The following is a 22,790-nucleotide window of genomic DNA, read 5'->3' as shown; positions in this document are numbered from 1 at the left end:
CACAGCTGTCTCACCTCACTCATTATAATATGTGCACATAGGTTATTTCTCACCTATGTCAGTATGTTACACATAGCTGTCTCACCTCACTCATTATAATATGTACACATAGGTTATCTCTCACCTGCCTCAGTATGTTACATACAGCTGTCTCACCTCACTCATTATAATATGAACACATAGGTTATCTCTCACCTGTCTCAGTATGTTACACACAGCTGTTTCACCTCACTTGTTATAATATGTACACATAGGTTATCTCTCACTTGTCTTAGTATGTTACACACAGCTGTCTCACCTCAATCATTATAATATGTACACATAGGATATCTCTCACCTGTCTCAGTATGTTACACACAGCTGTCTCACCTCACTCATTATAATATGTACACATAGGTTATCTCTAACCTGTCTCAGTAAGTTACACACAGCTGTCTCACCACACTCATTATAATATGTACACATAGCTTATCTCTCTTACCTGTCTCAGTATGTTACACACAGCTGTCTCACCTCACTCATTATAATATGTACACATGGGTTATCTCTCTTACCTGTCTCAGTATGTTACACACAGCTGTCTCACCTCACTCATTATAATATGTACACATAGGTTATCTCTCTTACCTGTCTCAGTATGTTACACACAGCTGTCTCACCTCACTCATTATAATATGTACACATAGGTTATCTCTCACCTGTCTCAGTATGTTACACACAGCTGTCTCTCCTCACTCATTATAATATGTACATATAGGTTATCTCTCACCTGTCTCAGTATGTTACACATAGCTGTCTCACCTCACTCATTATAATATGTACACATAGGTTATCTCTCACCTGTCTCAGTATGTTACACACAGCTGTCTCACCTCACTCATTATAATATGTACATATAGGTTATCTCTTACCTGTCTCAGTATGTTACACACAGCTGTCTCACCTCACTCATTATAATATGTACACATAGGTTATCTCTCACCTGTCTCAGTATGTTACACACAGCTGTCTCTCCTCACTCATTATAATATGTACATATAGGTTATCTCTCACCTGTCTCAGTATGTTACACATAGCTGTCTCACCTCACTCATTATATGTACACATAGGTTGTCTCTCACCTGTCTCAGTATGTTACACACAGCTGTCTCACCTCACTCATTATAATATGTACACATAGGTTGTCTCTCACCTGTCTCAGTGTGTTACACAAAGCTGTCTCACCTCACTCATTATAATATGTACACATAGGTTATCTCTCACCTGTCTCAGTGTGTTACACACAGCAGTCTCACCTCCCTAATTATAATATGTACATATAGGTTATCTCTCACCTGTCTCAGTATGTTACACACAGCTGTCTCACCTCACTCATTATATGTACACATAGGTTATCTCTCACCTGTCTCAGTATGTTACACACAACTGTTTCACCTCACTCATTATAATATGTACACATAGGTTATCTCTCACCTGTCTCAGTATGTTACACACAGCTGTCTCACCTCACTCATTATAATATGTACACACAGGTTATGTCTCACCTGTCTCAGTATGTTACATACACCTGTCTCACCTCACTCATTATAATATGTACATGTAGGTCATCTCTCACCTGTCTCAGTATGTTACACACAGCTGTCTCACCTCACTCATAATATGTACACAAAGGTTATGTCTCACCTGTCTCAGTATGTTACATACAGCTGTCTCACCTCACTCATTATAATATGTACACTTAGGTTATCTCTCACCTGTCTCAATAGGTTACACACAGCTGTCTCACCTCACTCATTATAATATGTACATATAGGTTATCTCTCACCTGTCTCAGTATGTTACACACAGCTGTCTCACCTCACTCATTATAATATGTACACATAGGTTATCTCTCACCTGTCTCAGTATGTTACACACAGCTGTCTCACCTCACTCATTATAATATGTACATATAGATTATCTCTCGCCTGTCTCAATAGGTCACACACAGCTGTCTCACCTCACTCATTATAATATGTACACATAGGTTATCTCTCACCTGTCTCAGTATGTTACACACAGCTGTCTCACCTCACTCATTATAATATGTACACATAGGTTATCTCTCACCTGTCTCAGTATGTTACACACAGCTGTCTCACCTCACTCATTATATGTACACATAGGTTGTCTCTCACCTGTCTCAGTATGTTACACACAGCTGTCTCACCTCACTCATTATAATATGTACACATAGGTTATCTCTCACCTGTCTCAATAGGTTACACACAGCTGTCTCACCTCACTCATTATAATATGTACATATAGGTTATCTCTTACCTGTCTCAGTATGTTACACACAGCTGTCTCACCTCACTCATTATAATATGTACACATAGGTTATCTCTCACCTGTCTCAGTATGTTACACACAGCTGTCTCTCCTCACTCATTATAATATGTACATATAGGTTATCTCTCACCTGTCTCAGTATGTTACACATAGCTGTCTCACCTCACTCATTATATGTACACATAGGTTGTCTCTCACCTGTCTCAGTATGTTACACACAGCTGTCTCACCTCACTCATTATAATATGTACACATAGGTTGTCTCTCACCTGTCTCAGTGTGTTACACAAAGCTGTCTCACCTCACTCATTATAATATGTACACATAGGTTATCTCTCACCTGTCTCAGTGTGTTACACACAGCAGTCTCACCTCCCTAATTATAATATGTACATATAGGTTATCTCTCACCTGTCTCAGTATGTTACACACAGCTGTCTCACCTCACTCATTATATGTACACATAGGTTATCTCTCACCTGTCTCAGTATGTTACACACAACTGTTTCACCTCACTCATTATAATATGTACACATAGGTTATCTCTCACCTGTCTCAGTATGTTACACACAGCTGTCTCACCTCACTCATTATAATATGTACACACAGGTTATGTCTCACCTGTCTCAGTATGTTACATACACCTGTCTCACCTCACTCATTATAATATGTACATGTAGGTCATCTCTCACCTGTCTCAGTATGTTACACACAGCTGTCTCACCTCACTCATAATATGTACACAAAGGTTATGTCTCACCTGTCTCAGTATGTTACATACAGCTGTCTCACCTCACTCATTATAATATGTACACTTAGGTTATCTCTCACCTGTCTCAATAGGTTACACACAGCTGTCTCACCTCACTCATTATAATATGTACATATAGGTTATCTCTCACCTGTCTCAGTATGTTACACACAGCTGTCTCACCTCACTCATTATAATATGTACACATAGGTTATCTCTCACCTGTCTCAGTATGTTACACACAGCTGTCTCACCTCACTCATTATAATATGTACATATAGATTATCTCTCGCCTGTCTCAATAGGTCACACACAGCTGTCTCACCTCACTCATTATAATATGTACACATAGGTTATCTCTCACCTGTCTCAGTATGTTACACACAGCTGTCTCACCTCACTCATTATAATATGTACACATAGGTTATCTCTCACCTGTCTCAGTATGTTACACACAGCTGTCTCACCTCACTCATTATATGTACACATAGGTTGTCTCTCACCTGTCTCAGTATGTTACACACAGCTGTCTCACCTCACTCATTATAATATGTACACATAGGTTATCTCTCACCTGTCTCAGTATGTTACACACAGCTGTCACACCTCACTCATTATAATATGTACACATAGGTTATCTCTCACCTGTCTCAGTATGTTACACACAGCTGTCTCTCCTCACTCATTATAATATGTACACATAGGTTATCTCTCACCTGTCTCAGTATGTTACACACAGCTGTCTCTCCTCACTCATTATAATATGTACACATAGATTATCCCTCACCTGTCTCAGTATGTTACACACAGCTGTATCATCTCAATCATTATAATATGTACACATAGGTTATCTCTCACCTGTCTCAATAGGTTACATACAGCTGTCTCACCTCACTAATTATAATATGAACACATAGGTTATCTCTCACCTGTCTCAGTATGTTACACACAGCTGTCTCACCTCATTCATTATAATATGTACATATAGGTTATCTCTCACCTGTCTCAGTATGTTACACACAGCTGTCTCACCTCATTCATTATAATATGTACATATAGGTTATCTCTCACCTGTCTCAGTATGTTACACACAGCTGTCTCATCTCACTCATTATAATATGTACACATAGGTTATCTCTCACCTGTCTCAATAGGTTACACACAGCGGTCTCACCTCACTCCTTATAATATGTACATATAGGTTATCTCTCACCTGTCTCAGTATGTTACATACAGCTGTCTCACCTCACTCATTATAATATGTACATGTAGGTCATCTCTCACCTGTCTCAGTATGTTACACACAGCTTTCTCACCTCACTCATAATATGTACACAAAGGTTATGTCTCACCTGTCTCAGTATGTTACATACAGCTGTCTCACCTCACTCATTATAATATGTACACCTAGGTTATCTCTCACCTGTCTCAATAGGTTACACACAGCTGTCTCACCTCACTCATTATAATATGTACATATAGGTTATCTCTCACCTGTCTCAGTATGTTACACACAGCTGTCTCACCTCACTCATTATAATATGTACACATAGGTTATCTCTCACCTGTCTCAGTATGTTACACACAGCTGTCTCACCTCACTCATTATAATATGTACATATAGATTATCTCTCTCCTGTCTCAATAGGTCACACACAGCTGTCTCACCTCACTCATTATAATATGTACACATAGGTTATCTCTCACCTGTCTCAGTATGTTACACACAGCTGTCTCACCTCACTCATTATAATATGTACACATAGGTTATCTCTCACCTGTCTCAGTATGTTACACACAGCTGTCTCACCTCACTCATTATATGTACACATAGGTTGTCTCTCACCTGTCTCAGTATGTTACACACAGCTGTCTCACCTCACTCATTATAATATGTACACATAGGTTATCTCTCACCTGTCTCAGTATGTTACACACAGCTGTCACACCTCACTCATTATAATATGTACACATAGGTTATCTCTCACCTGTCTCAGTATGTTACACACAGCTGTCTCTCCTCACTCATTATAATATGTACACATAGGTTATCTCTCACCTGTCTCAGTATGTTACACACAGCTGTCTCTCCTCACTCATTATAATATGTACACATAGATTATCCCTCACCTGTCTCAGTATGTTACACACAGCTGTATCATCTCACTCTTTATAATATGTACACATAGGTTATCTCTCACCTGTCTCAATAGGTTACATACAGCTGTCTCATCTCATTAATTATAATATGAACACATAGGTTATCTCTCACCTGTCTCAGTATGTTACACACAGCTGTCTCACCTCATTCATTATAATATGTACATATAGGTTATCTCTCACCTGTCTCAGTATGTTACACACAGCTGTCTCATCTCACTCATTATAATATGTACACATAGGTTATCTCTCACCTGTCTCAATAGGTTACACACAGCGGTCTCACCTCACTCCTTATAATATGTACATATAGGTTATCTCTCACCTGTCTCAGTATGTTACACACAGCTGTCTCTCCTCACTCATTATAATAAGTACACATAGGTTATCTCTCACCTGTCTCAGTATATTACACACAGCTGTCTCACCTCACCTCATTATAATATGTACACATAGGTTATCTCTCACCTGTCTCAGTATATTACACACAGCTGTCTCACCTCACTCCTTATAATATGTACACATAGGTTATCTCTCACCTGTCTCAGTATGTTACACACAGCGGTCTCACCTCACTCATTATAATATGTACACATAGGTTATCTCTCACATGTCTCAGTATGTTACACACAGCTGTCTCATCTCATTCATTATAATATGTACACATAGGTTATCTCTCACCTGTCTCAGTATGTTACATACAGCTGTCTCACCTCACTCATTATAATATGTACACATAGGTTATCTCTCAACTGTCTCAGTATGTTACATACAGCTGTCTCACCTCTCTCATTATAATATGTACACATAGGTTATCTCTCACCTGTCTCAATAGGTTACACACAGCTGTCTCACCTCACTCATTATAATATGTACATATAGGTTATCTCTCACCTGTCTCAGTATGTTACACACAGCTGTCTCACCTCACTCATTATATGTACACATAGGTTGTCTCTCACCTGTCTCAGTATGTTACACACAGCTGTCTCACCTCACTCATTATAATATGTACACATAGGTTGTCTCTCACCTGTCTCAGTATGTTACACACAGCTGTCTCACCTCACTCATTATAATATGTACACATAGGTTATCTCTCACCTGTCTTAGTGTGTTACACACAGCAGTCTCACCTCCCTAATTATAATATGTACATATAGGTTATCTCTCACCTGTCTCAGTATGTTATACACAGCTGTCTCACCTCACTCATTATAATATGTACACATAGGTTATCTCTCACCTGTCTCAGTATGTTACACACAGCTGTTTCACCTCACTCATTATAATATGTACACATAGGTTATCTCTCACCTGTCTCAGTATGTTACACACCGCTGTCTCACCTCACTCATTATAATATGTACACATAGGTTATCTCTCACCTGTCTCAATACGTTACACACAGCTGTCTCACCTCACTCATTATAATATGTACACATAGGTTATCTCTCACCTGTCTCAGTATCTTACACAAAGCTGTCTCACCTCACTCATTATAATATGTACATGTAGGTCATCTCTCACCTGTCTCAGTATGTTACACACAGCTGTCTCACCTCACTCATTATAATATGTAAACATAGGTTATGTCTCACCTGTCTCAGTATGTTACATACAGCTGTCTCACCTCACTCATTATAATATGTACACCTAGGTTATCTCTCACCTGTCTCAATAGGTTACACACAGCTGTCTCACCTCACTCATTATAATATGTACATATAGGTTATCTCTCACCTGTCTCAGTATGTTACACACAGCTGTCTCATCTCACTCATTATAATATGTACACATAGGTTATCTCTCACCTGTCTCAGTATGTTACACACAGCTGTCTCACCTCACTCATTATAATATGTACATATAGGTTATCTCTCTCCTGTCTCAATATTTCACACACAGCTGTCTCACCTCACTCATTATAATATGTACACATAGGTTATCTCTCACCTGTCTCAGTATGTTACACACAGCTGTCTCACCTCACTCATTATAATATGTACACATAGGTTATCTCTCACCTGTCTCAGTATGTTACATACAGCTGTCTCACCTCACTCATTATATGTACACATAGGTTGTCTCTCACCTGTCTCAGTATGTTACACACAGCTGTCTCACCTCACTCATTATAATATGTACACATAGGTTATCTCTCACCTGTCTCAGTATGTTACACGCAGCTGTCACACCTCACTCATTATAATATGTACACATAGGTTATCTCTCACCTGTCTCAGTATGTTACACACAGCTGTCTCTCCTCACTCATTATAATATGTACACATAGATTATCCCTCACCTGTCTCAGTATGTTACACACAGCTGTATCATCTCACTCATTATAATATGTACACATAGGTTATCTCTCACCTGTCTCAATAGGTTACATACAGCTGTCTCACCTCACTAATTATAATATGTACACATAGGTTATCTCTCACCTGTCTCAGTATGTTACACACAGCTGTCTCACCTCATTCATTATAATATGTACATATAGGTTATCTCTCACCTGTCTCAGTATGTTACACACAGCTGTCTCATCTCACTCATTATAATATGTACACATAGGTTATCTCTCACCTGTCTCAATAGGTTACACACAGCGGTCTCACCTCACTCCTTATAATATGTACACATAGGTTATCTCTCACCTGTCTCAGTATGTTACACACAGCTGTCTCTCCTCACTCATTATAATATGTACACATAGGTTATCTCTCACCTGTCTCAGTATATTACACACAGCTGTCTCACCTCACTCCTTATAATATGTACACATAGGTTATCTCTCACCTGTCTCAGTATATTACACACAGCTGTCTCACCTCACTCCTTATAATATGTACACATAGGTTATCTCTCACCTGTCTCAGTATGTTACACACAGCAGTCTCACCTCACTCATTATAATATGTACACATAGGTTATCTCTCACCTGTGTCAGTATGTTACATACAGCTGTCTAATCTCAATCATTATAATATGTACACATAGGTTATCTCTCACCTGTCTCAGTATGTTACACACAGCGGTCTCACCTCACTCATTATAATATGTACACATAGGTTATCTCTCACCTGTCTCAGTATGTTACACACAGCTGTCTCATCTCACTCATTATAATATGTACACATAGGTTATCTCTCACCTGTCTCAGTATCTTACATACAGCTGTCTCACCTCACTCATAATATGTACACATAGGTTGTCTCTCACCTGTCTCAGTATGTTACATACAGCTGTCTCATCTCACTCATTATAATATGTACATATAGGTTATCTCTCACCTGTCTCAGTATGTTTTGTTTTTTTTTTGTTATAATTTTTTATTATAATTCAACACAGTTGTACATTTTTATACATTTTCCAAAAAGAAAGGAGAAGAAGGATATATAAGCGATGAGAAAAATAAAAATCAAAACATCCATGAAAGATCCACATGCTAATATTCTTATCCAAAGAATTTTGAATCAAGCATTCCTTTATCTCTAATATTTCCCTGTTGAATTATATTTTATATACTTCTCTGAACAATGCTAAACAGAACCAGACAAAAACAAAACAGAACAAGCAACAAAAGAGAGAAAAAAAAAAAAAAAGAGAAAGGGTTTCCCACTCGTCCGTCCTCCCCCCCCAGCTCCCCAACATCATGTCCAATTACCAGAGTCCCAGCAATGCCGGCTTTGTCTTGTGTTCAGGTCTGGGCGCTAACATCTAAGAAATGTTTATTAGCAATAGCAAGCTCCATGGACACTGATCCCCGAAAGGGGGAAATCAGTTGTAGTTGTATTTCCTTCGGGAAGCTGGCAATTACATTCCGCCATTTTAATATAAAACGATTAATTTGTGTTTCTGAATTTATAGATGTGTCCATTTGCTCCATAATCAGTATATTTTTCAGTTTTTGAATAAATTCTGTTAAAGTTGGGGGTTTACTAGATTTCCAGTACTTCAATATAAGTAGTCTACCGACCATTATTGCTGAATTTAATTGAGGTGAATGTTTATATGTGCCTATTTTTTGTCCGTCTATGAAGAATATTATATGTTCCAATTTAAATTGGAGGTTTATGTGATTAATTTTATTCAGCCAGGCGTTAGTCTTATACCAAAACTTCCTGATTTTAGGGCAAGTCCAAAAGCAATGGTTCAAGTCAGCATTAAAAGCTTTACATTTATGACATGAAGCCACGGAGTGGTCCCATTTTGCTTTCTTACTAGGAGTAATATATATTCTATTTATTAATTTAGTGTGGGACTCACGCCATGAAGTGGATAATGTTGCTGAGTCAGCAAATGTAAAGCTTTTATGTATAATTTCTGGTGACACCTGCCAATTTTTGGCAATATGCTCCAAATTTTTCTTCCCATATTCTAGCATAATTGCTTTATATAGTGAAGATACGTTATATTTCCCTATTTTAAAGAAATTAATAGGTATCTGTAGGATATTCCATGCACATTCATCTGAAGGATCGAATGAAAATTCCTTTAAGAAATGACGGGCTTGGAAGTATGGGAAGAAATCTTTTTTTGAAATCGCATATTCAGTAGCTAAATCCTGTAGTGATCTACATGCCCCTGAGCCCCTTTCTCTTAGCTGATCTATATATATTAAGCCCTGTTGCGCCCAGGTATTGAAAGTACGAGAATTCAATGCTGCTGGGAAATTAGGGTTGCCCGTAATTGTTAGATATTTGGAGAATTTATAATTAATATGAATTTTTTTAAGAAGTTTCTGCCAGGCCCTAATTACACTATAAATAGTTGGTAAAAGTTTAATTTTAGTTGGACATTTATTCATATTACAATGCAATAATGCTTTTAAAGAATAGGGTCTGGTTAAAATTGTTTCCAATTTCTGGTCAACTATATATTCTGCATTTGTTAGCCATTCAATTGCAATTTTAGAGATGCATACTAGATTATAAATCTCGATATCTGGGAAGCTCAATCCCCCATATTGTCTAGGCAAAGCCAGTCTTGTTAATCCGATGGCCCTTCTTTTTTCCCCCCAGATAAATTGTGCAAATAACTGATTGAGTAGTTTTATATCTTTTTGCTTTATAATAACTGGGAGATTTTGCATTAAATAAAGGAGCTTAGGGAAGATCACCATCTTGATTATATTAATTTTGCCAGATAAAGTTAGGTAAAATTTCGACCAAGTATCTAAGTCCTGCCTAATCTTAGTAATGATTGGTATATAATTAAGTTCATACCATTCATTATAGTTTTTAGAAAGTTTAATCCCCAGGTAAACAAAGTTAAATTTAGCTTCTTTAAAATGATGTTGCCGGTATGATTCTTTGTTTTTGCTTAACCAAAAAATTTCTGATTTATGAGTGTTGACTTTGTAGCCTGAGAATGCACTAAATTCTTGAAGGATATGGATTAGTAAAGGAATATACTTAGCAGTGTTAGCGGTCAGGACTAGTAGGTCATCAGCATATAGAAGTGTGGTGACTTTCCTATGTCCCAAGTTGATCCCTTCAATCTCTTTTCTTATGGATATTACAAGTGGTTCTAATGCTAAATTAAAAAGGTAAGGGGATAATGGACATCCCTGTCGTACACCTTTATTCAATGGGAAGTGTGTAGTGGGGGTGCCGTTGACCAGAACAGATGAGGTTGAGGATTTATAAATTGTTCGAATAAAATCGACAAACGCCCCCTCGACTCCAAATCCTGGGAGAGCTGTGAACAGGTGATCCCAAGAGATGGAGTCGAAGGCTTTTTCTGCATCAATTAATATTAGGGCGGCATCCGATGTTGGGTTTTTATGCAGACAGGACTGGTTTAAAATTAATTGTAGTTTCCGTAAGTTCCGTGTAGCAATCCTGCCTGACATAAACCCAACCTGGTCCTTATATATCAAGAGCCCGATAAAAGATTTTAAGCGATCCGCAATAATACTCATCAGAATCTTATAATCGCTGTTAAGGAGCGATATCGGTCTGTATGAAGATATCTGTTCTTTGTCCTTACCTTTCTTGAGGATAAGAACTATTTGTGATGCGGCGAAATATCTAGAACATATTTTTTATTCCAGATAATAACTATTGAAAAGAGAGACCAGAGTTTGACCAATATCATCTGACAGTATTTTATACAATTCTATAGGGAGCTGGTCAGGCCCTGCAGCTTTATTAGTTGTTGCTTTCTTTATTGCATTTAGTACTTCATTGAGAGTAATAGGAGCATTCAGCATCTCTCTTTGTTCATCCGATATTTTTGGAATTTTAGTCTTATGCCAAAAATTATTTTTACTCAGTGTATCTATTTTCTCTTCCGAATAAAGATCTTGAAAATAATTTGTAACTAAGCTGGTAATATCCTCACTTTTAATAACTCTACCAGACGTAGATTTGATCGCTTCAATCGTGGATTTCTTTTCTTTTGATTTAGTTAAATTAGCCAAAAATTTCCCTGCTTTCCCACCATGTCTATAATAGAAAAACCTAGATCTGAGTGTATCTTGAGCGCTTTTTTGTGTTAGAAAGATTTCTCTTTCTTTTTTAACCACTTGATACTTTTCCCAGAGTTTCCTTGATGGGTCACTAATGTACATATTATAAGCATTACGTAACTGGTTAGCAAGCTGGTTATCCCGCATTATACTTTTCCTTTTTTGTATAATTAAGTATGCTTTAATCTCACCCCTAATTACGGCCTTAAATGATTCCCATAATGTTTCAGTGTGTATATACGGGGAGGCATTTATATCAAAAAACTCTTTCCATTTTATTTTCAGCCACGCTTTAAATTTAACATTGTCTGCCAGATGTCTTGGAAAGAAGAGTCTATTGTTGGACGGAAGTTGGATCTGCTTTAATATGATAGACAATGTCAAGATTGCATGGTCAGATATGACTATTTCCTTAATATCTGTAGTCATGTCTAGGTTTAACATATTTTCAGATACAAAAAAATAATCTATTCGAGACATTGTTTGGTGTGCTTTAGATTCACAAGAGAAGCATCTTACGTCTGGGTTATAAATGCGCCAAATATCCTTAATGTGGAGTAGACTAATAAAGTTTTTAAAAATTTTGGACTCTTGTTTACTATTTTTGTTCAGTGATGGTTTAAGCCTATCTAAGGTCGGGTAGACAGTTAAATTGAAATCCCCTGCAATAATCAGATTTTTTGAGTAAAGATGCAGTAATTTCCTCTGGAGATTAGCCCAGAAATTTTCATCCAGGTTATTAGGAGCATAGATATTGCAAAAGTTGAAAAGCATACCTTCTATACATACTTGCATAATGAGGAATCTTTCATCTGGGTCTAGTTCGGAGCTTAAGATGTTATATTGCAATCTTTTATTAAAAAGGATTGCCACACCTTTTTTCCTGGCTTTACATGGGGTATCCACTACTGCACCTACCCATCCTACTTTTAGTTTAGTAAGTTCTATTTCATGTAAATGTGTCTCCTGTAAAAATACTATGTCTGGCTTGTATCTGTTTAAATGTGAGATTATTTTTTTTCGTTTTTGAGGCGATGTGATACCGCCGACATTCCATGTCGCTAGATTAAGTTTAGGAATCATTAAAGTAGGGGTCTAGGGTGTATAAAAAGAGAGAGTACCAAATTTCTTTTCCCCTACTCTCATTCCCAGAAAAAGAAGAGGGGACTAGTAGAGAGAGGCCAGTGGGCGAGAGAAAGGGAGGAGTGGAGGGGACGAGAGAGAGGGAGGAGAGAGAGGGGGAGGAGAGGAGAAAAAAAAAAAAAAAAAAAAAAAAGAACTATGTCTCAGTATGTTACATACAGCTGTCTCATCTCACTCATTATAATATGTACACATAGGTTATCTCTCACCTGTCTCAGTATGTTACACACAGCTGTCTCACCTCACTCATTATAATATGTACACATAGGTTATCTCTCACCTGTCTCAGTATGTTACACACAGCAGTCTCACCTCACTCATTATAATATGTACACATAGGTTATCTCTCACCTGTCTCAGTATGTTACACACAGCTGTCTCACCTCTCTCATTATAATATGAACACATAGGTTATCTCTCGCCTGTCTCAGTATGTTACACACAGCTGTCTCACCTCACTCATTATAATATGTACACATAGGTTATCTCTCACCTGTCTCAATATGTTACATACAGCTGTCTCATCTCACTCATTATAATATGTACACATAGGTTATCTCTCACCTGTCTCAGTATGTTACAGATGTCTCACCTCATTCATTATAATATGTACACATAGGTTATCTCTCACCTGTCTCAGTACGTTACACACAGCTGTCTCATCTCACTCATTATAATATGTACACATAGGTTATCTCTCACCTGTCTCAGTATGTTACACACAGCGGTCTCACCTCACTCCTTATAATATGTACACATAGGTTGTCTCTCACCTGTCTCAGTATGTTACACACAGCTGTCTCACCTCACTCATTATAATATGTACACATAGTTTATCTCTCACCTGTCTCAGTATGTTACACACAGCTGTCTCATCTCACTCATTATAATATGTACACATAGGTTATCTCTCACCTGTCTCAGTATGTTACACACAGCTGTCTCACCTCACTTCTTATAATATGTACACATAGGTTGTCTCTCACCTGTCTCAGTATGTTACACACAGCTGTCTCACCTCACTCATTATAATATGTACACATAGTTTATCTCTCACCTGTCTCAGTATGTTACACACAGCTGTCTCATCTCACTCATTATAATATGTACACATAGGTTATCTCTCACCTGTCTCAGTATGTTACACACAGCAGTCTCACCTCACTCATTATAATATGTACACATAGGTTATCTCTCACCTGTCTCAGTATGTTACACACAGCTGTCTCACCTCACTCTTTATAATATGTACACATAGGTTATCTCTAACCTGTCTCAGTAAGTTACACACAGCTGTCTCACCACACTCATTATAATATGTACACATAGGTTATCTTTCACCTGTCTCAGTATGTTACACACAGCTGTCTCACCTCACTCATTATAATATGTACAAATAGGTTATCTCTCACCTGTCTCAGTATGTTACACACAGCTGTCTCTCCTCACTCATTATAATATGTACACATAGGTTATCTCTCACCTGTCTCAGTATGTTACATACAGCTGTCTCATCTCACTCATTATAATATGTACATATAGGTTATCTCTCACCTGTCTCAATAGGTCACACACAGCTGTCTCTGCCCTCAATGTGTAACTTTATTTTAAAGGGACATGAATCCAAAAATGTTCTTTCATGATTCAGATAGAGAATACCATTTTAAACAACTTTCCAATTTACTTCTATTATTTAATTTGCATCCTTCTCTTGTTATCTAGGAAAGCTCAGGGGCAGCAGAGAACCTAAGTTCTAGCTGCTGATTGTTGGCTACATATATATACCGATTGTGATTGGCTCACCCATGTGTTCAGTTAGAAACCAGTAGTGCATTGCTGCTCCTTCAACAAATGTTACCAAGATAATGAAACAGATTATATAATAGAAGTAAATTAGAAAGTTGTTTAAAATTGAATTCTCTATCTGAATCATGAAATAATTTTTTGGGGTTTCATGTCCCTTTAACCTATCTCAATATGTCATACTTAGCTTTCTCCACCTCACATTAGTGCCCAGTTATTCAAATTGTATACATATAAATTGATGCCTGATGAAACAGTGACAAACAGACCAACGTGTTGGAAATATTCTTTTATTGCTTTATAATTTTTTGCAGATACATACAATGTGAATTATTTTAAAGCAAATATTCTTTTAATGAGTATGTACTGACATATTGGGAATTATTTTAAACCTATTGTTTACTTTATTTGACATTTTCAGACAGTGGGAGGGATAGGGGAGTTCCCTGGGGTGAACAGGGGAGGTCCCATGGTGTGTCTGAATCTGTCTCAAATGTAATGATATTCTCTAAGCAGTACAACTGCAGATCTCACAGATTTATCTTGTCAGCTATATGTAGGTAAAGTTTGCTTAAAATCACATTTTACTAATTTAACTGCCAGAAAAGTATTATATACTAAACTAGATGAAAATGCAATTTAAATTGCAGTTAAAGCATTCCAGTTAATTTGTATTTGCAGCAAACCAAACTGAGTCATTATATCAATGTCAGGTGTTCCCCTCTTAACTTCACTCTCCCCTGTGAGATTCTCTATCCCAGAGAGATTCATTACTTTCTAAAGCAGTAAACTCTCATCATTTTGGGACTTCCAGGTTCTGCCATTTTTCTAAGAAAATTATGTTCAGTGCTGTGAAATCTGCTCTATAATTTCTCTGCATGCTGGAAAAGTTTTTATCATCCGGCCTCTGTATGATTCACACAATTATTTATCAGTATTTTGTCTATGTGATAAATACAGGTGCCTCTAAGTTATCAGTATATTTTACATAACTGTCTACATGACATTTTTCTTAGGTATACTTGATTTTTGGACTACAAAATCAGGAGATGAACTATGCAGCAAATGATTTTGTGATGTGTTCAGGTGGTGACAATTCCAATTAGCTTTAGGGGTTTTAAAGGGACAGTCTACACCAGAATTTTTATTGTTTTAAAAGATAGATAATCCCTTTATTACCCATTTCCCCGTGGCCGGACTTTTAGCCGACGGACACTTGGCCAACGGACACTTGGCTGACGGACATTTGGCCGACGGACATTTGGCCGAAACACAAGTGGCTGTCAGATAACAGTCCGGCCACGAGATAGATAGATTTGATAGATAGATAAATACATAGATTAGATAGATAGATAGATAGATAGATAGATAGATAGATCAATAGATGCAATAGATACATTTGATAGATACGATAGATAGATAGATTTGATAGATAAATAGATAGATTTGATAGATAGATAATTTCCCAGACAGAGAATTACAAAACGTGCGGCCTGGGACCCATGGTAAGGTTCCCAGAGGCAGTTGCGGTGCCCGAGGCTCTGATTAGAACAGAGCACTCTGGAACATATTCTTTAGCTTTCTGTCTGTCAGCCAAATGTCCGTTGGCCAAATGTCCGTCTGCCAAATGTCCTTCTGCCAAATGTCCTTCTGCATTTTGTCAGAGCACCCATTTCCCAGTTTTGCATAACCAACACAGTTATAATAATATACTTTTAACCTCTGTAATTATCTTGTTTCTAAGCCTCTGCAAACTGCCCCTTTTTTCAGTTCTTTTGACAGACTTGCAGTCTAGCCAATCAGTGACTGCTCCCAGATAACTTCACGTGCACGAGCACAGTGTTATCTATATGAAATACGTGAACTAACACCCTCTAGTGGTGGAAAAACTGTTAAAATGCAATCTGAAAGAGGTGGGCTTCAAGATCTAAGAAATTAGCATATGAACCTCCTAGGTTAAGCTTTCAACTAAGAATACCAAGAGAACAAAGCAAAATTGGTGATAAAAGTAAATTGGAAAATTGTTTAAAATTACATGCTCTATCTGAATCATGAAAGTTTATTTTGGTCTAGACTGTCCCTTTAACTGCAGAAACTTTTTAGGATTGTGATCACTGCAAAAGGTAAAAAAAAAAATCTGACAAAAGGGCAGAATTGTGAGCAACGCCATAGCTGTACACTATTAGCACCCTCTATATCTTGCAAAGCGACAACTCAACAGCATAATTCCAATAAATCTAGTACATTTTTACTACATTTCTAGGCTTTCCAAACGGAACACCTTGATCCTCATAAAAGCGCATTTTACCTGTTTCCGGTGAATGTATTGGCCATTGAGTATTTAGTTATTGTTTTACATATGTTTTCAGAGTAAAATTTAGTTCAAATTACACTATACAAATTGTAAACAAATGAAATATAATCACAAGAATTTTAATTGAAGGTTACATCAATGTCTCTAGAAATGTAAACATGCTAGAACATGACTCAGAATTATATTAATTATATTAGTTTATTAATTGAGTTGGGTTGGAAAAATGTATTTAAAGATATAAAGGAGAGGGAGAGAGGGCGCTGAAGCTCTGTATTCATACACGGTTTATGTTTTTCCAATTGCATTTGCATTGTTTGTCTTGCAGCTTCTGATAGCTAAACATAAAAGCATCAGGGGAGGAGGCATTACTTTTGTATTATTTAAAAGATTAGTAAAAGCACTGCTCTAGCAGTATAAATCAGTTTTCATTTTTAGATTCATGTTCCTTTAATGTCAGTTGCTCTTATCAATTAATCTCCAGTGGAGTCATTTAGAAAAGATGCCTTTGCAGGTCTTTACTGGGATGAAATCCTTTCACTTGAATGTGAAGGGCAGCTTATCAAAGACACACAAAGCTGGCTTTTGACATTACAAAGGGGAGCAGGAAATTGCAGAATTGAGGAAGCAGGGGCCAGGGCTGCAGTCATATAATTAACAGGAGCCAGTACAAGGTGATAGTTCATGGGGCCATCTGGGGGGGAAAAGTCTAATCCATCCTTGTATCCCTTATTTATATACTCCTAAGAATGTTTTATTTTGGCATTTAAACAGTTTATCTGACAACACTGTATCATACTAAATTGACTAATTGTATTTATTATACATACAACTGATTTATCAATGTATTTCACCTATTCACATATAAAAATTAAGGCAAACCAAAAAGCCCTGTAAGATATTTAATAGTTTGCAATGATTAGTATACATGATCACTTGACAGAAATAGCTGTCACTTAAAGGGACATGAAACCCAATTTTTTTCTTTCGTGATTTAGAAAGAGCATGTCATTTTAAACAACTTTCTAATTCACTTTTATTATCTAATTTGCTTCATTCTCTTGATATCACTTGCTGAAAAGCATATCTAGATATGCTCAGTAGCTTCTGATTGGTTGCTGCACATAAAGGCCTTGTTTGATTGGCTCACACATGTGCATTGCTATTTCTTCAACAAAGGATATCTAAAGAATTGAGCAAATTAGATAATAGAAGTAAATTGGAAAGTTGTTTAAAATTGCATGCCCTATCTGAATCATGAAAGTATAATTTTGACTAGACTGTCCCTTTAATATTTATTTGTTTACTTTTGACGACTTTAAGGACATCTTATCATCTAAAAACTGTCATTTTGTTATGCCATAGAAAAAAAGGAACACCATCTGCAATAACAGCCACTAACAAACTGACATGAATAAGTTTGAGCGTTTGCTGACATCTGATTACTATTACATTAGAAAATAAGTAATAATTTGATCTTCTTTTCATAGTGGTGAAATACTTATGGACAGTGTGATTTGCAGAAGAGACTTTTAATAGTGTGTCACGTTATTTAACAGTTTGGCATAACAGCTTTGATAAACTGAAGGGTAATGTGATTTTGAACGTGTTGATTACTTAAAATTAGCTTTTTCAAAAATACCACCAAGGAAACAAAGCAAATTTGATGATAAAAGTAAATTGGAAAGTTGTTTAAAATTGCATGCCCTATCTAAATCATAAAAAGTTTAATTTTTACTAGACTGTCCCTTTAATTGTTCTTCTAATTACATTTATAATAAAATATGAAGAAAAAAATATTAGAATAGTCACATTATAGAAAATACCAACTTCATGGCCATCCCATGACCTAAATTCAAAACACTTGGTAAACCCATACTAATCTCTAGTTATCCCCACTAATCCCCCAGCATGCTCCAATTCCTGGGCCTTCTTCCAACTTAAACTTTCGGGGTCTCAGCCCCATCACTCATAATAGCGGTCCCAAGCGGTGAAGCCTGGAACAGGTGTGCTGCTGTGACAATGACAGCGAGGGTTTTGTGTAGCTGCAATACCAATAATCGCCAGTAGGGGGTGTGAGAATTGCATGATCCATAAACTCAAAATGTAACCTTTATTGCTTATTAATTCTTGTCACTACCGCTTACCAAGGGAATGTTACAAAGTAATACAATAAATATAACATGTTATAGCTTTCTAATCTATAGTTGCAGACATCTGTAATACTCAGTAGCAACTTTTCTGAAAAATTACAAATTGTACCTATTACAGTTCATTGTTACAAATGTAGAAGTTTATTTTTTAAAATATTTAACTACCATTGTAACCTCCTACATATCAATATTCTTAGCAACATTGTTGTTATTATTTGTATAGCAGATTATCTTGGGGGGGGGATCCATCAGTGATAATAGGTTATTCATTTACAGCATCAAATATCCCCTTACATCTGCATTGTCTTTGTAAAGGCAGAAGAGCTATTGCTGAATATTTCCCTATACTGAAATATACTCCTTGCATTTACTGCACCTATTTACATTTATTTTCCATTGTTACCAATACATGTCAATCTCAAGGCAATGCTCAAACATCTCATCATTTCACACTCCTGAGTAGTAAGAATTTGGGTATCCCTGATGACAATCATTATTAAGACGTTAGTTTTAGTAATACCTGAATTAGTGAGGCTGAGTTGGATGGATAAATGCATAGTAATCCTAATTATACAGGATTATAACACTCTTTGCTCTCACACAAAGGAGCTATTGCATATTCTATCACAAAAGATTAGAAACGCCTCAGCGAGCACAGATACAGAACACGTTATAGGGAATATATACAAAACAATGCACACATGGCTCACACACTATGCACCCAACACGTGCACGCGCACTGCACACACATGTCTGCCCAGACACATTAGGGACTGGATGGGAAGGGATAAACAACCTATTTGGCTGTCAAAATGATCAGATGTATCAGACAATATAGATCATTTACAGTCATAGACCAAACTGTGTCTACGAGATAAGCATTTATAATTATACAGAGTATACTGACACCCGAAGTGTTGCTCCAACATATTGTGATTTCAATATTGTATCAGTAATCACTCAGCTTTATACAATGCAGTGAGCACACAAAAATAAACTTCATTCCATTAATAAATGAAGGCGTATGTGCTTATGTGTATGTATATGTATGACTATATATATATATATATATATATATATATATATATATATATATATATATATACACACACATACATACATACATACATACATACATTCATACATACATACATACATATTATAATATGCACATAAAAATGTATACTTACATCAGATAGCGTTTGTGATATGATGATATATATATATATATGTATTATATATGTATGTATATCTATATCTATCTATCTATCTATCTATCTATCTATATATATATCTATATATATATATATATATATATATATATATATATATATATATATATATATATATTCATTTTACAGTTATTTATTTTGCCAATTCTACAGTATGATCCCCAGGTGTGCTTTGGCAAGTGAAGGGTGAAGATACAGAACCACATGGAGGATGCTTCTGCTCTGGTTTCAGGTTATTTATTGCCAATTGGCACAATTCCTCGCTGCCTGGAGACTTGTTGACACAGCCATGTGCTTTCCATGCTCTGATACTACTACTACTATCAGACGTAAGGAGTGTTACACACCCGTATGGGAGACAAAGCTCAGCCCAATGCAGTCTTTACAACAGAAGCTGTTATGGTGGGTTGTTATGACAACGGGACACCCAGGCGTACCAAGGCATCCCAACCTCCAGAACCCTTTCACTGCTGGATCTGCACAGCAATCCTCCAAAAAATACAGTGGTGCATCTGCATGAATGGCCATAACAGATTTTGGTGTGGTGCAGTGTAATGGGAGAGAATTAACCCATAACTGTCAGGGCTTTCTTGCAGCTAAGTGATAAACCATGAACACACAGGTCAGATAATAATTTAAAAGGGAAGCAAATGCGCAAACATCCTTCTTGTCTGAGGTCTAGTGCCCTGCCTCTTATCTGTTTATAGTTTATCTGCCATTGTTCATTTAACTGAATACAAATACAAGTGCATAGGGTGAGATTCCTTAACTTTACCTAAATTACACCTAAAACAGATTGCAAGCTGTTTGGTCCTCTGCTGCCTCCTACCCTACTGACCCTCCTGAGTATGTGCAAAACCCCATTGACATTGAGCTTACAAGTGCAATCATAGACTTACCAACCATGAAGAGGACCAGCCCCAGCACTAGCCAGCCGCAGCTTCCACAAGCCATGGGAATCACTTTGAAGTATTTTCCAAAAAAAAGAAAATCCCAAGAGAAGAATAAGAAGGGAACCCGGAGAGCAGAGCAGCACAAAAGAATAGTAAGTCAGACCCAGACACTCCTCACTGGGACAAGTGGGGACACGGTTGCACCATTTTGCACAAGCACTAACAAATTGTCAGCATCCCCTTTACTGCTCCAAAACCATCAGTGAGTGTGCACTGAACCAACAGCTCCCAAAGATCTCCCCCTCCCTCTCCCACCACAGTCCTCTTGAGGCCCTTTCTGGGGAACAAAAGATCCAGCCAGTGCTTTCTGCCAGCGGACTTTTTAAGCAAGTGATCCCCACGCTTTTGAACTACGGGCGTGTGGATTTCAGGGGGAGGGACCCAATAGAATCCCCCTCCCTTCTCCCCAAACCTTGTCACATTGACTTTTATCTTTCATCTCCTTTTTATTTACAAATTAAAGATGAGCCTCCAAGGTATAGTTGTTATACTCATCATTATGTCTCATTACAACATGCTGATGTTATGTAAGTCAAGAAGACATATAAGCATAATGTATAGCTGTCACATCAGCTTGACATCCACTGCTCTCCTGGCTCTACAGCGAACGGTGATATTAATTTAATGGGCTGGTTTGACTTGTTCCTAAATGCAGAGAGGCAGAACAAAGGATTATCCAGAGAGAAAGGATGGAATCTATTCATAGGAAGGCAGATTATAGGAGAAAGGGTGGATAATATTTAGAGGGAAATAGAGGGAGAAAGGATGGAAGATTTTTGGAGTAAGATATAGGATGGGAGATACATTCAGGGAGGAAAATCTAAGAAAGGGGAAAATAGAGGATGAGATTGTGAAATAGAGGTTGATAGAAGATAAGGTTAAAGATACAAATACTCAGAGAAATGTGGTGGAAACGATTAAAGATACTCATAGTGAGATGGAGGGTGGAAGTTACTCAGAAAGAGGATAGGAAATACTAAGGCCGAGTGAGATAATGGAGAAGGAATGGACTGACAATATTCAGAAGATAGAAAACATAGAAGATGCTCATGGTACAGAATAGGATCAGGAGGGGAGAGGATAGGGGAATGTTGCTAGGTACTTTTAGAAGATATTATGCAGACACTTCCAGAGAAAGATTGTTTATTAAAAACTGAAATTAGGAACAGAGGGAGAATATGAAAATTCTAAAAGTTATGTTAATAAAAACAGAAATATTTTTTTATAAAGAGCAATGGGGACTGAGGGGTAATTAAGGGGGCATGTACAAATTAAATAAGACATTTTCAAAGATCTTATCAATTAAGAGATACTTTGATTTGGTTACTCAGATGTTCCCTTAATTAACTGACATTATTTTTTTTAAATTTTCTTTGGCTTCCATGAGGTCTGTAAATACTCTAAGAACCCCCTTGAAAAATCATGTGATAGGCTTGTTTCTTAGGGCCGGTGATCTAAAGCTCTCTGTTCTG

At 37.1% G+C, this 22,790-nt stretch overlaps 1 protein-coding gene across 1 annotated transcript in view; it reads right to left on the bottom strand.

Moving 5' to 3' along the window:
• Positions 1-21,319, bottom strand: part of IGDCC3 (immunoglobulin superfamily DCC subclass member 3) — a 237,903-nt gene extending 216,584 nt beyond the window's left edge. The window contains exon 1 of the mRNA XM_053719580.1: positions 21,265-21,319. Within this exon, the coding sequence (XP_053575555.1) occupies positions 21,265-21,319 (55 nt within the window). The remainder of the gene's footprint in view (positions 1-21,264) is intronic.
• Positions 21,320-22,790: the final 1,471 nt, after the last annotated feature.

This window comes from Bombina bombina, chromosome 6, assembly GCF_027579735.1.
Source record: "Bombina bombina isolate aBomBom1 chromosome 6, aBomBom1.pri, whole genome shotgun sequence".
In the NCBI taxonomy this organism is placed as follows: Eukaryota; Metazoa; Chordata; class Amphibia; order Anura; family Bombinatoridae; genus Bombina; species Bombina bombina.
This window is presented reverse-complemented; position numbering and strand designations above follow the sequence as displayed.